The 18,259-nt window shown below is 36.2% G+C and overlaps 2 protein-coding genes and 1 long non-coding RNA gene across 4 annotated transcripts; 1 reads left to right on the top strand and 2 right to left on the bottom strand.

The window, feature by feature from the left end:
* Positions 1-650: 650 nt before the first annotated feature.
* On the bottom strand, positions 651-3,089 carry LOC109187927. Of its 2 annotated transcripts, none has more exons than XR_002055331.1 (5): positions 2,825-3,089; positions 2,264-2,348; positions 2,131-2,187; positions 1,837-2,011; positions 651-1,132 (listed from the first exon to the last, which is right to left on the bottom strand). It is a non-coding gene; the product is annotated as an uncharacterized LOC109187927 (long non-coding RNA). The 2 variants fall into 2 exon arrangements; XR_002055330.1 differs by having other exon boundaries at positions 2,276-2,348.
* A 2,127-nt stretch (positions 3,090-5,216) lies between these two features.
* LOC109187416 (receptor-like protein 12) lies at positions 5,217-8,408 on the top strand. Its single transcript, XM_019337602.1, has one exon. The coding sequence runs from the start codon at positions 5,217-5,219 to the stop codon at positions 8,406-8,408; it is 3,192 nt and encodes a 1,063-aa protein (XP_019193147.1).
* A 284-nt stretch (positions 8,409-8,692) lies between these two features.
* Positions 8,693-16,428, bottom strand: LOC109187923 (transcriptional adapter ADA2-like). The gene is made up of 14 exons (XM_019338335.1): positions 16,193-16,428; positions 15,841-16,110; positions 14,952-15,010; positions 14,424-14,602; positions 14,137-14,202; positions 13,739-13,864; positions 13,570-13,645; positions 13,025-13,085; positions 12,886-12,944; positions 12,359-12,454; positions 11,443-11,665; positions 10,325-10,535; positions 9,569-9,886; positions 8,693-9,430 (listed from the first exon to the last, which is right to left on the bottom strand). Exons 2-14 carry the CDS (start codon positions 15,891-15,893, stop codon positions 9,239-9,241), a joined length of 1,719 nt encoding a protein of 572 aa, XP_019193880.1. The 5' UTR covers positions 15,894-16,110; positions 16,193-16,428; the 3' UTR covers positions 8,693-9,238.
* Positions 16,429-18,259: the final 1,831 nt, after the last annotated feature.

Genomic DNA, 18,259 nt, shown 5'->3' with positions numbered 1-18,259 from the left:
TGGTTTGAACTTATTTTATATTGAAAATTTTGAAATATGCTTTGTGGACTTTTTGTTTAGATCTTTTAATTTTTAAATTTAAATTATTAGCGAAAATAAATATGTGCACAAGAGAACTAAAAAATGTTTGAATTGTTAAACTTAACCGAAACCGAAATATTTCAAACCAAACATAAATTAAATTGAACTAAAATTTGAAATTGAATGGTCTCATTGTTTCACTGCTGGAATTCTGCATTTTTCCGACCACCGCAAAGTGGTCGGAAAAGGGAGATTTTCGGTCGGAAATACAGTTCCGACCAACTTACCGACCATTTTATGGATTCGGAAAAAAAGCTCACGCTATCACCGACAACTAGTCAAGGTGGTCGGAAATACCGGTTTCTTTTTTTAGGAGGTCGGAACTATTAATTGTCGGATAAAGAGAGCATATTTTCTACCACTGGTGGCCGGTAATTGGTCGGAATTACCATCCACCGGTGGTCGGTAAGATTTACAAAGAAAAAATTAAAAAAATTGAATTACCGACCACCTAGTGGTCGGTAAGATTTACTAACAAAAAAAAATTTAAATTCTACAAATATCAAATGAATTAGACCTATTACAATTATACAAATTTCATCACCACAATATTAAATTCTACAATACAATTAACAATTTAAGGAAATCAAACATTAGTCAATCATTTAAATCAAGATGTAGCAATTGTTTCACCATCAAAAATACATTTGCCAAAATATTAGCTAAACATGCATGCTAATAAGGTTTTGTAGCAATTGTTTCAGCTTCCAAATGAGTTATAAGAAGCTTGAAACAATTGTTACAAATGGTCTATTCTTAAGCGTTGCTACAAATGAGTTATAAGCATCTATTTTAAAGTTCTAAACCATAAATGGCTACCACAAAACGGGAGAAACTTTTGGGTTCAATGATGAGTGAAAGAGGATTTGACGGATAAAGGAACGAGCACACATCTTCTTGCAAGTTCTGAACTTTTATTGAAATTCAACCTAAAATTAAAAGTTTTTACCATCAATTGATACCGAGAACGATGTCCAATTCCCACTCCCTCTTCGCACGAGTAATTGCAATTTGTCTAGGTAAAAATTCCTGTAGGAGAGACGTCCAATCACTGAATAAAAAAGCAAACAACTTTAAGCGAGTTTGCATTGATGATAAAACTTCAAGAAGAACACAATGCCAGGAAGATGATGTATTAAGTTTCAAGCCAAATTTAGATACCAGCAGAGGGACTATTTCTGTCCAATTTCTATCAATTGAGAGGTCATTCTTGTCAATTTTGTAACTCAATGGGGAAAAAAAGAATTGCCATCACAATGATCACATACAAGGGATGAAAAGTGAATTACCTTTATTTCATAATAAATGTTGAATTAGTGAAATTGGAAAGCTTTCTATTTTCATACTTCTATCCACACATCATACATGAAAGGGCAGAACTAGGATGCAAACATCAATAAGAATAGCATAGTGAATAAATCATGTATATATGAACTATGAAGGCCGTCATTAGTAAAATGAATACTAGAACATGAACCAGTAGTAAATCATGTATATTTGAGATTTATGCCAAATGAATACTATATGAATAAACTTAAGAGCCAAAAGCATCAAATGTTAAAATCATAATGAACATGAACCAGTAGTCGAGTAGCACCGCATCATAACCAAAATGCAAAGAAGTAATACTATTGTTCTGCATTTGCACATAGATACATTTCTTGCACGATAGTTGCTAGCAGTAAACAGATAAATGACTGCATATATACACTTTTAATTACACAAAGGCGAGCAGAATGCGTTATTAAAGCTCACCTGAGTGTAAAGATGGGCATTCCAGTCCTGATTGTCTGAGACATTGCACTTGAGGAGCTTCATCCTTTTTTCAGTAACATCGGGATTACCTTTCCAATAAGCATAGGGCTCCCTATCTATCCATGCTGCCTTTCTGTTCCCCTCGCTTAGGTCATTTAGTAAGGCCTCCCACAACCTTAAAGAACAACTTCTTACCAAGTAACGTAACATAATGATCTCATAAACTAATAATCAGCATCTTGTGAACCCACACAAGTACAAAAGCTTAAAGTTTTAAAGGGAGTTAAAACTTACATCTGTTTCAGGAAGCAAAGTTATTTGTGCATACACCTCATCTGTCTCTGGTTCAGCCTACAACACAAGCAGAGGTACATAATTCAAACACAGGCAAAGGCTAATTATAACCAAATGTGTGAAGTAAATTTACTTGCAGACGAACATTCAGAACTCTGCAGTCTTCTCATCTTTGAACTCAATAACCTTCTAAAATTGGGTGGCACTTCATACCTTTGCTGCATTAGGGAGCAAAGTGCTTAGCTAATGAAAACAGACAGATTAGAGAAAAGATAAACATGGTAAATGAAAACAATCAAAGATGTAAGCATAATATGAAAACAAAATTCAAACCAAACAGTTAGATTCTACACAAATCAATATACAAATTTCTCAGCTCAAAACCTCAATTTCTAAAAATCAGATCTAATGAATAACACAGAATTGCAAATTAGAAATCGTCTTAAACAGAGAGGAAATCATATTAGTTTATATAATTATTCATACTGCATCCATAATTGATTATCAACAACCTACGAAGAAATGAATACAAATAGATAAAGAAGAAATCAGCATATCTTACTTTCAGCATCAAATCTAAACAGCAAAATCCAACAAAATATATAGAAACAAGTAGAACTGTAATCGATTAAGCGAAAGCTTCACGTACTGAAAATCAGACAAGGAGTCTGTTTTAGAAACTAATAATACTAACCACATTTAGAAAGGGGAACGGTGGCTGTGCGGCTCGGCGCGGCGGTGGACGGTGGCTGAGCGAACGTTGGCGGTGAGCGGGCGAGAATGGCTGAGCGGCGTGCGAGAATAGCTTAGCGAAATGGTCCAATTTTTTTTTGAGTCCTCTGTGCGAAATGAGTTGTGCGAGAAATGGCCAAATGGGGTAAATTTAAAAACCCTACAAGGGATAAGTGGCGAAAATGAAATGGGGTGGAGAGTTTCGAAAGAAAATAATAATAATAATAATAATAATAATAATAATAATAATAATAATAATAATAATAATAATAAGGATTTCTGACTTCCCGACACTAAAATCAATTTTAAAAATTGAAAGTTCAAAAAAAGTTCTCGACTTATTTCCGACCACCTGGTAAATATAGTCGGAAATTTCGACATTTTTTCGTCCAACTCAACTCTTGACGAAAAATTGAAAAAAATTCATCTTTTCCGACCACTTTTGTTGGTGGTCGGAAAAGTGGTCAGAAAATTGAAAATTTCCAGCAGTGTTTCAAAATTGAAAAAAACCAAAACCAAATCGATTTTTAAAATAAAAATAAAAATCAAACAACCTGGAAGGTGTGGTTGAGTGGAAGGGACTCATTCATCCTTAACCAAAGGTCAAGGGTTTGATCTTTGGCTTTGGGAATGGAGCCTTAAATCTCCAGACCAACTGTCCCACCCAAAAGAGGAGCTTACAATTCAGCGAGGGGATTAGTCACTGAAAAACGAAACGCATACCCCTAGTCCAGAGCATTTCTTTTTTTGCCTCAACCCTAGACTTTGCCTCTTTCCCATGTGTACCCCAAGTCCCCACAATTCTTATATCGTGCATCGTACGCCCTAAAAATACTCTGTTTTGTATGTACATAATTGTAGAGTAGAATGCACATAAACTCCTATCATAATACACATAATCTTAACATAATACATAATACACATAAACTGTTAACATAATACACTTAAACTCTTAACACAATACATGATACCGTTTATTCAACTCGGGTATACCAAGTGTATATAAACGGTCTATAATATGCATATAAATTGTGTTTAGTATTCTATGTATATGAATGTATATGAACTACTGTGTGGAATTGAGCTTGTTTAATTTTATTCCCTATGTTAGAGAGTATATAGAGTGTTTTGAGAGAGAGATAGAGATGAGTAGTGGAGATCAAGAGGTGCTCCCTTAATTGAAGGGCCAATGCCCTTTATATAGGCACAAGGTTTGACCCGTAGATTTTGACCATGACCCGCACCATTTGATCCTAACCCGACTACAAAACAAGAGTACGAACGTATAGGGAAGTTAGAATTGCGATACATTCCCTAAGCTATTAAGTAGCCCCTAATTTGTGTCTTGACGTCGAGCTGAAGAAGAAGGGTTCGGGCTGAAAAATCTGATTAAACGGTTCGTGACATGCGCCAGTTGTCTCGTTAAAAACCTTAGACTAGAAAAAAATTCAGTGAGAAAAAAATTCTAGCTAACGGAAAAAGAATATAACCGTAAGTAAAAGATGTGTTGAAATTTGAGTCTTTGATCTTAAATCAACAATGGCTCAAATCAAAGGGAAAAAAAAAAAAGGCTTCATGGGAATTGAATGCATTCTCCTCTTACCATTGTTGAATTAATGCACCTTAAGGTTCAAAATTATGCACCTTAAGTTTCAAATTGATGCATCTTAAGTGTAGAAGTGGCATATATTAAATGTTAAAATGATGCACTTTAAATGTTAGATGCACATTAAATGTAAAATTTATGCACCTTATTAAACTTTAAACAATACCTAGAAATACCATAATACAACCACTTAAAATAAAAATTATCTTCATATATATATATATATATATATATATATATATATATATATATATATATCCTCCCACATGATAATTAATGATTAATCAGGACCTTTGATCTAAGGTTGGTGTATATTCTGACCCGATCAAACACTTGCTATAGATATGCACCATATCATATTCTGAGTTAAATGGGGTCATTGCTTTCAATCCAATTTAATTAGTACACACTTAATCAAGATAGTGACACATTGGAATTTTCTGAATTTTTTTTACCATCCACACTAATTTTCTGGCCCCACTATCCCAATTTGCTGCTGAAAGATGCCAACTCAAAAAGAATGTTTTAAAAATACACTATCACTTAAATACATTAAATAAATATTTAATGTATACTTTCATATTTAATGGGTGACGCCTGACCACAAGGCCTGCCTTTGGCAGTTTCATATAACACTTCTATAAATACTTGGAATTCTGAGAATTCCTTTATGCATGGCTATTAACATCAGCTATTAGCCCATTCTACTCCTATCTTTTTTCAAGAAAAATAGAAAGAAAAAAAAAAAATGGGACCTCTTTACAGTCATCTAAAGCTAGTTGTGATAGTTCTTGCAATGCATAGTGTTCTTGTTCTATCATCATCGGCGTTGCCAGGAACGCATAAGCGGTGTGTAGAGAGCCAAAGAATGGCGTTGGCGCAGCTTCGACGAGATGTTATCGATCACCCATCGCCCCCTTCTCCATTTAATGGCCAGTCTACGGCGAAAGTGATGGAATGGAATATGGGCGAGGATTGTTGTTCTTGGAATGGTGTAACGTGTGACCATGCTGGTTATGTCACTGGACTTGACCTGAGTTCCAGTATGCTTTCAGGCCATATTTCTTCCATTTTCAAGCTTCAACATCTCCAAAGTCTCAATCTTGCTCGCAATAATTTCCAGCCGAGTCCGATTCCGTCAGGGTTCGAGAAACTGAGGAATTTAACTCATCTTAATCTCTCGTATTCCTGTTTCTCTGACCAGGTTCCTGCGGGGATTTCGAAGCTGACGAGGTTAGTGTCGCTTGATCTTTCCACGCCAGTTTGTAAATTGCCACCGACGTTTAATGCCCCGGACTCCGACCGGATCTTTGCTTTTGAAGAGCTCCATCGTCTCAGGCTGGAAAAACCGAATCTTGAATCTTTTTTCAGGAATTTGAGTGCTTTGAAAGTGGTTTATCTTGATTATGTAGACCTGTCTGCTCAAGGGTCTAACTGGTCTCAAGCTTTGTCTTCTGCACTCCCTAATCTTGAGGTTTTGAGTCTGTCCTATTGTGGTCTCAATGGTCCTATCCATCCTTCATTTGGAGGGCTAAAATCTCTGTCTTATTTGTGGCTAGAAAACAACAATCTTTCTGAGGTTCCTACTTTGTTGGAGAATTTTGTAAACTTGGGAAGTCTCAATCTAGCTTCTTGTCAGCTGTATGGAGATTTCCCAGAAAAGATCTTTCTCCTTCCAAACCTGCAAAGCATTGATATTTCTTTAAATGGCCTTCTGAATGGTCAGTTTCCAGAGTTTCCAAAGAACAGCTCTTTGCAATATTTGGCACTTTATGAAACAAACTTTCATGGAGAGTTGCCCAAGTCCATTGGGAATCTTCAATTTCTGGAAAGTTTGTGGATTTTTAGGTGCAATTTCTCAGGTTTACTTCCACCATCACTTGCCAACCTCACTAGAATTTTTGAGTTGGATATTAGTTACAACAAATTCACTGGTTTTTTACCCCCATTTCATAGTGGAAGTGTGCCAAATCTCGCAGACTTTCACGTGTCGTTCAATCTCCTCACGGGTAGAATTCACTCATCTGTTTTCACACTGCCTTCTCTGAAAAACTTGCACCTTAATGATAACAAATTCAGTGGTGAACTCGACGAGGTCTCTGATGCATCCTCCTCAGTTTTGGAGACTTTGCTTTTGAATGGCAATCAATTGAGTGGGGTGGTACCTGCAACAATCTTTGAGCTCCCAAACCTTAATAGTCTATCATTGGCGTCTAATAACTTTAGTGGTAGTGTGAAAATAGAGATGTTGCAGAACCTCAAAAACTTGACAATTTTAGATCTTTCCAGCAACCGTTTGACAGTTGAAACTGATGACAAAAGCTTTGATTTCCCTCAACTAGTAGAGTTGCATTTAGGGAAATGCAATTTATCTGAGGTCCCAATTTTCCTGAAGAGCCAAGTTCAACTTAAATTCCTAAATCTTTCAGATAATCACATCCAAGGTTATGTTCCTGATTGGCTGTGGATCAACAATCTCTATGAGCTGGATCTTTCTCATAATCCAGTTGATTTTCTTGAGCCGGGAAATGGTTCATATGCATGGCTGGAGAAACTGGTGATGCGCTCCTGTAACATGTTTAAGTTCCCCAAGTTCTTGAAAGGCCTTGATTCCTTATGGTTTCTTGACCTTTCTGATAACAAGATAGATGGCCAGACACCAAGCTGGATATGGAAGAATTCACTGCAGTATGTGAATGTTTCTCACAATTTGTTATCTGTCATTGCTGAGTTTCATTCAAATGTTTCTTTGAATAATTTGGAAACTCTTGATCTTCGTGGCAATCTTCTCCAAGGATCTCTTCCAGTGGGATTGTGCAAACTGAGCAACTTATCCATTCTTGATGCCTCATACAATAATTTGAGTGGCATGATCCCAGACTGCCTGGTCAGGATTTCAACTTTGTCTGTGTTGAACTTGCAGGGCAACAAATACCATCAAATGCCTTCTAATTTTGCATCAGCAGCCAGTCTTCGCTCTCTGAATCTCAATGGCAACCGCTTGAAAGGGAAGCTGCCAAGATCTCTGGCCAACTGCAGAATGCTGGAGGTTCTTGATTTAGGGAACAATTTGATAGCTGATACATTCCCGTTTTGGTTAGAGAAACTCCCAGCACTCAAAGTTCTTGTCTTGCAAAACAACAGTTTGTATGGTCCGTTGGAGAAGCATCCCGGGGCAAAGTTTGTGCTACCAAGCTTAGGTATAATTGATTTATCTTCCAACAGGCTCACAGGGGAGCTGTCCAGGGAATTCCTGCAGAGCTTGAGTGCAATGGTTATGGTTGGGGGAAATGAATCAGTGCCCAAGGTCATTGGACAGTATGAATACTATCAAGATTCAGTGACCATCATGAACAAAGGAACTAAGATGGAGCTTGTTAGGATATTGACTATCTTTGTGTCCTTGGATCTGTCAAACAACGGGTTTCAGTGTAAGGTCCCGGCTATAATTGGGAAACTGAAATTGTTGATTGTGCTTAACCTGTCTCAAAATGCCTTTGATGGAGGGATCCCTCCATCAATGCAAGAGTTGTCTCAGCTAGAATCTCTAGATCTCTCGAGAAACAAATTCTCAGGTGTAATTCCTCTACAGCTTACTATTTTGACTTTCTTGGAAGTGCTGGATTTCTCCTACAACCAATTGACCGGTCGCATTCCTTTGGGAAACCAGTTCAACACTTTCGAGAATAGTTCCTACAAAGGAAATGCTGGATTATGTGGAACTCCACTCTCAAGGAAATGTAGTTCAGATGTTGGCAATACTTTGGAACCATCACAGGGTGAGAGCTCTGAAACTGAAGCCATGTTTGATTGGAAATTTGCAGGTGCTGGATTTGGGTTTGGAGTAGTAGCTGGATTGACAATTGGGTTCACATTCTTGGCAGATATGATTGTCCAGTGGCTTGTAAGGGACAAGAAAAAGTCGAGAAAGAACAAGTAAAAGAACGATGAATATTACATGTACTTTCACTTTTTACTTCAGAACAAATAGTCAGTTTTCATTCATTTCCTTTTTCTATTTTCTATAAAATCTAGACATGTAATAAGAGTACACCCGCATCATCTGTCTGAGGGTGTGAACTGAATAAACATGCACTAAAAAGAAGGCCAATAGGCCGCTCCTGCTAAAAATTTGTAATCTTGTGGTTACTAAATCAATAGCTTGACCAACTTGGTTGGGGTTGCCCACTCACTTATCATTTTTACTAGAAGAAAACAAGGTAATCAGTTCCAACAAAGAACATAAATAAATAAATTAGCTGTTCTGCAATTACATTGCCCAAGGTTGTACTTGTGGCTTGTTCATATCTGCTGTTTTAGAATCTCTGTTCAGCTGAAAGGAAAACACTCTTAACAAAGTGGAAACAGGCACCTAAATGAGAACTAGAACAGCAGGGATTAAATAGTTACATATTTACAGTGCTCCTCTTCTGCACAGCCAAACACAACATCCCAAGTGCCCATCTGATGTTGCACCCTAGCACATTTACTAGGCCTTGGGTGCAACCTAAATGTCCTGTTGTCTGTCAGAATAACTTAACATACTATCAATACAATCTATATGCTACCTAAGTCCTATAAGTAAACAATAATGTGTATCAAATTGTCCATTCTGTGACTGTCATTATTTAGTATCACTGCTCTATAACAAGTAGCTCCATACCTGCCAATCTTTCACTTGAAGCACACAATTGGCTATTTAACACCAATTCTTCAGCAACACTTTTGAATTACCTCGTGATAACCTTCGATATGATCAAAATGATAGCATCATGCTGGAGCAAACCCTTTTTTGACGAGAACATCATAAACCCTGTCCACCTTGCTTGGATCGACATTAAAGAGACCATGTGCATCACTTTTCTTTGTGATATTGCCACCTAAAATGCCTGTAGACAGGGTTTCCAGAATGTTTAGATAATGTGTAGGCAAAATTCTGATCTCACCACACAGCTGTTTCTCCTGCATGTCAGTCAGGGAATTCATAGTCAGAATCTCCAAAATGAAGAGTATAAAGAGGGTAAGGTAGAGATTAAGGTTCTCAATTAACCACTAATAACATAATAGAACAAGTTAGTGAAAACTGAAAGCTGTCCTTACAGATTCAGAGAGTAAATCAGCACCAATAAATCCACTAACATCCCAATTGTCTACAGCATTTCCAACAAAATTCTCTGAAGGGGTTGATGAAAAGTCCTTTCCACTAGAATCTAATACAACAGGCCCTCTAACACCTCCTCGGGGGCTGCTGTCATGTTCTTCTTTAATACTGTTAGCTCTTTGAACATATTTGCCATTCGCGGCAGTCTGCATACTCTCCTTCACTCTACGGGTATTCTCTTCCACTTCCCTTTTTCTCTTCTGCTCAACATATCTTTCAGCCTCAGCAGAAGTTCGGCAACCAGCAGCTCGTGCTTCCTGGGCAAGGATATATAATAGAAGTTTATTTCCAACAAGCTTATTAACAGAAATATGCAGCATAATGTCACATATACACAATATTTTGTGGTAGCCATTTGAAGCCAGGGTACTTCTAACATATGACCAGTTAAGACAATTCATGCGTAAAGATAGTTAAAACAAAAACTTTACACAATGTGAGAAGTGAGAACTGCCAAGTAAATCTGATAGGCATATAATAGAAAAAGAAGGATTTTTTGTATGCCCTTGGCAGAGTCTTTCCAAAGAGTGCTGGTTCATCTAACACTATTTGACAAGGACACAACCATTACGGAGTTAGCATTGTCCTTAGTAACCAGAACTTTTCAAACCGGTAATACAGCTTCAAGATAAAAGTTAGGGTAAAAAGGGAAAACTCTCTAGAATATGATGTAAACATTACGCAGTGAATCCAACCTGAAGATCTTGTATTCTTCTCAAGATACGATGTTCCTCAATAACACTCCTTAGTAACACCTCATGCTCTTCTTTTGAATGAAATCTCATAAACACCCTGTACCCACGACATATTTCTTTTTCCTCTGGGGTGAGGTCCTTTTCAAAAGGGTCAGGATAAAGTAAATTTCTTCCCAAGATAAAGTCCTTCCTGCGTTTCCTTTCATCAAGCCTGCAAATAAAAAACAAATAAGTAAATAAATGAAATTAGCCCATGCAAACAGAATTTTAAAAAAAATGAAGGGATATATGGTCTAGTTCCACTCATACTTTCCATAATAACAAATGTTATAATTTAATAATTTATAGAACTTATATCAAATCTAATGTGGAAATTTATTTACCATGTTGCTGGTCATTATATATTTATTGCTTCTATCATCCTATTAACTTCCTACTAACAAATTTCACGCATTTTTGTCTATCTGTATAGTGTATACCACATTGAGTTTGTTCTGGTGTGTGCACACGTGCATGTGTATAAAGGTGCCAATAACTTTCTGTTGGATACTGCAGTAAAAGAAAATTTCTATTAGCATTTATCTCAAAATTTAGCACGGAACTAAGATTTTAATTAGAAGTCAGAGATAATCATAAATTTGGCCAACATCAATTCCAGATTAGCAAAATCCCTTCCAAAATCCAAAATAATTAACCCTAAAAGTAAGTTCAAAAAAATTTACACATTTGTGGCCCAATTTGCTCATACAATGCATGGTCTTGAAATCACATCACCCAGATAGCAAGTGAGGAAATGCATCAGGATAAGGAAACAGTCCAAATGACAAAACTGTATTTCAAAAGTTCCTCATACAACATAATAGCATAAATACTAAGAGAGAGTGCTAAATAATGCATTTGATACAACCATCTTCAGTAAGAGAGTATGGGAGATAATGCATTTGATACAACCATCTTCAGTATGAGAGTATGGGAGCCCATACTTGTGCAAATCATGAGTACTTGATAAATATCGAAAGGAGGTTGCAAAAGATAATGGAGTAAGAAGTGATGCTGTCTTTGAAATACACAGGGAGGAAGATGAATAATTTACTCATAAAGAAACGATACAGGTTTACCTCTTCAAATATATATGCAGCACTCGAAGTTTCAGTTCACGTTCAGCATCTGTATCTGTATCCTTAAATTCCATATCTGCCAATAACTGCTCAGCATCATTATCATATTCAATTTCAAACTCCTGTCTCTTGAAATTATAACCACTCAGTTCTGTTATAGAAGGTCCTTCATCTCCTGAAGTCCTAGGCTTCTTCTCTCCAACACTCCTGTCTGCATGAGAATCTGGTAGTACAACTAAAGAGATTACATTTGAAATTTCCTTCAAACAGAAAATAAAAAATTCTCTAACAGATAGGGGTGAGACTATGTGGCTAGGGGTTTGAACATTTAGGGCTTTGCCAGATCTGAACATTTTGGCGAAATACTGCTTGTTTGCTAGCATCAAACCAAAAATATGTGGCTAGGGAAACTACACAAGCATTCATCAGTTTTTATTTATTTATACTTTATATGTATATATCTCTGTGTGTGTGTGTATAGCATAAATACAAACTTATAAATTCTACAACTGCACATCTACTTTGAAATAAATAGGTTTAGTCTTGATGATTGGATTCCAAAATAATTCCCAGTAGAATACAACATTGGAAGTAATTGGTTAATTCAAGTAGAAATATTCAAAATTAAAATATGAATATCTCCAACTCCGCTACAATTTCTTTTTTGTGTCTCATGTTTCAATCCCTGAACATGCATGGATACACAAATCATAAAAGAAGTATGCTACAGAAGCTATAACCCCCACCCCCCAAACCAAAAAATAAAACTAAAAGCAGAAAATCTTATATTCCATTAGCAGTTCCACTTCTGTATTTTTTACAGAAATTACAAAACAACTATGTTAATCAGATTTCAGATGTAATGCACCAAAACAATACACCTCAGACACGAATTCAAGGAATGAGCAGTTCATACCTTCTAGTTTAATGCCATCATGGCCATCCTTACTAGGGCCCATGCTGGATAACCTTTTACCAGCACCTGTTGGAGCACCACCAGGGACCACATCCGCTATGGAAACAAAATTATGTCAACACGGGATAACAGGCACAAAACACCAAAGAATGGATTCAGACAATTTCCACTTCAGTAAGCATTATAATAAAATGACAATGTTCAGTATAAAATTAGGCATTATTTTTAGTTATTACAAGAGATAGGTCTTATTCATACTGGAGCTAATCACTCTCTAAATAGTTGTTCTTTCTGTGCATACATACTAACATAAATTGTGAATACATAATTAACTATGAAATGATCAACCACATGTCATGGTTGTTAAATCCTGACACCATAAAGCCTATTTTCTTTGCATATGTAGAGTCCTCTGTCATCATCACTATTGGAATTTCTTCAACCAGCATCTTTAATATTTTCCCTTTTTAGTTTTTATTAGCTTAGGAGACACAAATAAGACTTTCAAGTTAAAACAATTGCTGTACCAGACGCTAAGCAAGATGAGGCACGTCCTGTTGAAGCTTCTTTTCTTTGATCTTCCATCCTAATCACACAAGTCCAAAAGGAAAATCAAGATAAAACTATTTGCCTTAAAGGTAGAGGCAGTAAAGAATCCATGCGTACTTGACTCTGCCCAAGAATGGAGTCTCTTCTTTCACATTAACATCTCCAACAGCAGTATAACCTAAAAAATTCAAAGCCAAATCACACTTAAAACTATAAAGGATACATAAGCTCTCAACACGAAATAAGACTGTCAACCATTGGGATAACCAAAGAGACAAAGATTGATGGTTATTTTCTTTTTCTCTTTTTTTTTTTTTTTTGATGGTTATTTTCTTGTTTGTTAGGGTTGGGGAGAGAGAAAGGGTGGGGATTTGGGGAAAGGGGATTATGAAATTAGAAAAATACACTTTCATCAGTTTCATGTTTTATAAAAATGAACAACCTAGGACCTCAATAAAGCCAGCTTAGGAGTCATTAAGAGACTGATACATGACCACCTATTAGAAGTGTAAGTCAAGCTTTTACTTACACAACATAAAGAAAAGTAAAAGATACTTAATGATACACTGGATTTAGAAAAACAACCTCTCATTCATACTGTTCAATCAAATCTTAATTTGAAAAGGCTAAACTTAAATCAACTAGAATAATGGCAAACAAACCTTTTTTAAGTTCACCCAGCTCCTTGGCCATGGCTAGGAGTTCTTCTCTATTCTTTCCCATAACATGAGACATATCCTAGTGAAATAGAGTATGATGCAGGCATAATTGTCACTTCAGATTGAAGCATTTAAACATTGTATTGGCTGAAATGCTAAAAGTACAACATACCGGAAGAGGGAAGCATGGAGAGTTCATATATATAGCATTATAGTGGTCAACACACTGCTGTTTACTTTTTGTTCCAACATGTTCTGAAACATCACTCCAATTCCCTAATCCATGCATTTCTATACCCTGTGTAGGAAAGGGTGAATGGGGGAGAGACAAGTTAAGGTCGAGATAAAATGGAAAATGGACTCTTCATCCTTCAGAGATCAATTTCTACAAAGTGCAGATTTGTAAAATAATAATAATAATAATAATAATAATAATAATAATAATAATAATAATAATAATAATAATAATAATAATAAATAAAAATAAAAAAACAAAACTATTAATAGATCTAAGCATCTCTGAAGAAACAGAGTTCTGATTTTTTTTTCCAACTCCATTTTAAAGTCTACCTCTAGAAGTAGTATCTCCTCATCGGCACTCCAGTCAGGACATATGAGTGGAAAAGACAAGTTATCCTATTAAAAGGAAAATTCGTAAAAATAAGCAAGGACTTCATAAGAAAAAAGAATGTGTAGAAAAGAGTGAACTGGGAAAAAAAAAAAAGATAATATGCCAATGAGAAAAGAGAGGGGGATAAAAAATGTGGATGCATAATAAAAATAAAAATAAAAATAATAATGGTAATAGTAATAATGTAAAAAGGATACATAATAAGATTTTCATTAAGATTATTTACCATGACCCTATATGGATGATTGCTTTTGTGAGGCTGTACTTCTGCTCCAACAGAAAAGCATTCAATGCAGAGGTCAAAATCAGAGCATACTGCACATTTAATACGGATCTTCCCGGAGATGTCTTTGTTGCAGTAATTACAGTGGTATGAAGCCTTTTTCCCATCACTCAAACTTTGACCTATTTTATAATGTAATGAAAAAAATGAATGAGCCGCTTGTAAAGGAAAAAAATAAGTTACTGAAAACAGCAAAGAATGAATTGGCTGACAAGATCACAAAATGTAGCAGAATAAGGCACAGAAATATTTCTGCATAACTTTGAGTGGATAAAATAAAATTACTCTATTCTTTTGCTTTTGCTATGGCCAAAGTAGATGGTAATCATGGTATGGACTTGTCACATAAAGGAAGGGATTTTTATATTAAAGACACTGCGATTACCTTTGTATAACTCTTTGCTTCTTATTACCACTGGAACCAGAAAGGAATTTCATTTGGTAAATAGTTATATGAAAGGGAGGCCAAACCTGCTGTTCCAGTTTCCAAACTCTCCACATTTTGGGCAGTCCGTTTCCTCTTTGAGCGACTGAAGATTACAAGGGGAGAGGAGAATGCATACATTACACCAGAGTAAAATCATTAAAACTTTATTGCATACAGGAAAAAAAATGCATAGCAACTATTTTTGCAGAGTGACATTCTCTTCTCCTTAACTACACCCAACACCTTTCCTTGTCTTCTTTTTCCGAATTATATAGAAGTATGGATACTTTTAAGTTTATAATCAGCCCAATACAACAGCTGTGAGCACCTAGCAGCTTATGGAAATGAAACTCAGAAACTCTATCTTCAGTCTCATTCAAAAAGTGATTTCCAGGGAAAGGTCCGTTCATCCAAAATACTTGAACAAATCTAAGCAGAAAGCAAGAGCATTGTAACAAAGCATGCTACAAAACCTTTAAGAGACCGCTAGTTCTCTCAAGCTGCACAAAATGCAACATTTCTCAATATAACTATATAAGTTGTTCCTTTGCATCTTCATGCAAGATAACCAAGTTGGCACTTATGCAAAAGGCTAAAACTCAAGCTTAGAAAACTAGTTCTGGTGGTGCTTCAGAATGCTTGTTGATTTCTTAAATTAGACAAATTTTAATTTTTTTTATTTTTGTATTTTTATATTGAGCTGGACTTTTCTTCCCAAGGTCTCATCTTTCATTCTATATGATAAGATATATTCTAATTCGAAAAATTACAAATTTATTATCTTTTTTGCTTTCCACTGCTCTTTCTTTACTCGTAATCTGGATTTGCATATTAGCACTATATTAAATCACCCAAAAAAAAAAAAAATACTACTTAAATAATTCGAACAAGCTTCAAAAAAATAATATGGAATTGCAAATTTGGAAAACGGACCTCTGGCTGGGATCATCGTCGGCGGAGTGAGGTACAGCTCGCGAACGACCCATCTGAGCTCAACTAGAGCCCGATTCCGATTCCGGGCTCGATGTTGGAAAACGACAATTCTCGTTGGGCGGCGGAGTTGAGAATCCCCTAACTATTTTCCGGGCCCGATGGGGTGCAGAACAGTGTTTCGGGGCGGGTTTGTGTGGAAGGATCCGAATTTGAGATGATTGTGTGCCCTTGATCGAGGTCATACACTACACAGTTATTTCTCGTTTGGGGCTGGGGATTAAAATACGTCAAATTAAACAACACACAGAGACGACGGACATGTACTGTAAAATTAATGAGATGAAACAACAACCTGAGACGAGATTCCACGATGTTTTGCGTTGCGCTAAGAGAGCAGTTGAGAATGGGATGTCCTCTCTCGCATTGGTTACAAGCTCTTGGACTTGATTTGTTTCCTGCTTTTCTGCTTACAATTTTTCGACAGTTTTTTTAATATAAAAAACCTTTGTTTGATTCTGCCTGACTTTTGCAATTGCTAATTTTTCAGGCAGCCTGCTACTGCTATGTTTTTCTTCAAATTATTCTACTCGCCTCCATTGTGTTGTCAAAATCTTGTTTTTATTTTTCCCAAAAATAATGGTTGAGTAGGTAAAGTATTATCCTAGTATATAAAAGTCACACGTTTAGATGTATATACTTCATAGTTTTGTTGTGTACTCATGTTTATTAATTTGTTAACTATGGTTGAAATATATGTTTGGTTGAATCAGTAGCTTTCAAAAAAAAAAAAAAAAATGTTTGGGTGAGAAATAATTGGCAGAAAATAACGGTTGCATTCACTCTTTTGGGACTAGACATGCATATATGGTATACTAAGGGTGATAAAGTATATACGGGTGCCTCTACGGTTCCGTACACATAGGTCGATCAGTTCCGGTCAAGTTTAGAGTCAAAAGTCCCCTTCATCGTCATAAATGTGGGTATTTATAGAGGGCGAGAGGGCAAGATCTGGGGTCCCGGCATGCCGACTGCATGGCTGTCATGCACCCGCAGGCACTCTGCCCAAGGAATACCACCACGTGGCGCGGGTCTTCTGCCACTACTTCCTAGGACTCCATCCCGACCGAGGCGGTCGGGTAGTTTTCATGCCCTAATAGGGCAAGACCGGTTGGTATCGAACGGAGGCTACGTGTCCTACAGGTCCCAACCGACAGGGCGTACATACGGTGGGTATTAGTCTACCAAAGGGGATATATATATAAGAGATAGGATTATATATCTCTAAGATACCACGTTACTTGGTATCCCAACCAACCAATTTAAAATAGGAATATAATTTACTCGTGGGATAGGAGATAGGGTTGTATATCTTCAATAAGGATGCTGTAATGACTCTCATGTGATTTACAAATTATTAAACAAGAATATAATTTACTTAGTACACATCTTGTACTGTGGGGTGATAGTGATTGCAATTAAGTTGCAAGTTTTTCTTGTCATTCAAAAATAAAGATCGAGGATGTCGTAATGAAAGACAATAGACAATTAATGCTTGATGGACCATAAAATTCATTAAATGATAATACAGTGTGTGATGCTATTAACTAATTTTTTATGTTCCTATAGTGTCTATTATATTAAATGACTAATAACAAAACTATTAAAAAACTAATGAAATAGAAGTAAGTGCATCTATGAAAATGAAATAGGTAATAATAAGACAAGCAAATGGGGACAAATTAAAGGGAACAATGAAATTACTTGCATGATCTCAACATTTGTATTTGGTAGCAGTACAGGGGTGTTGTCATTAAAGACATGTTTGACTTGTTAACATGAAACAACAAAGTACACTTAGCTTGATTGATCACATATATATATGTCTACATACACAGTACGAAGAAACGATTGAGGATATATATATATATATGGAGGTGAATATACATATACAATTTGAAGCTAGGTAGCGGAGTTTGCGGGTCGTCTTCCACCTTTAATTTCCACTTTTCATTGTATGTTTGGTGTTATCCAATTCCTCTCAGCAGGAAAGGAATCGGCAGCTGTTTCATATGCATCCAACAAACACGTCCAACACAGTACCCAACAATTAACCTTGTATGGGTATTACCAATAAACGTGACACCTAAGCCTTATATTAATGGCGTAATGTGAAACAATTGACATAAATATAAGCTTATTGCAAGCTAGCTAGCTAGCTTTGACTCGTGCGTGGTTTGTATGACTTTCATAAACACTTGTCACATGTGTTGTACATTAGGGTTAATGGGATTGGTTCGTTGATAATATTTAGAGTTTAACTCTGATCTTGTATGTGTGTTGTTGTGTATCATGTTAAAGAGTTATGTATCAAATATTGTTTCAAATAAGAGTCAAACTTTGCGAACGCAACTCATAACGA

Source organism: Ipomoea nil, unplaced genomic scaffold (genome assembly GCF_001879475.1).
Source record: "Ipomoea nil cultivar Tokyo-kokei standard unplaced genomic scaffold, Asagao_1.1 scaffold1421, whole genome shotgun sequence".
NCBI classification, from domain to species: Eukaryota; Viridiplantae; Streptophyta; class Magnoliopsida; order Solanales; family Convolvulaceae; genus Ipomoea; species Ipomoea nil.
This window is presented reverse-complemented; position numbering and strand designations above follow the sequence as displayed.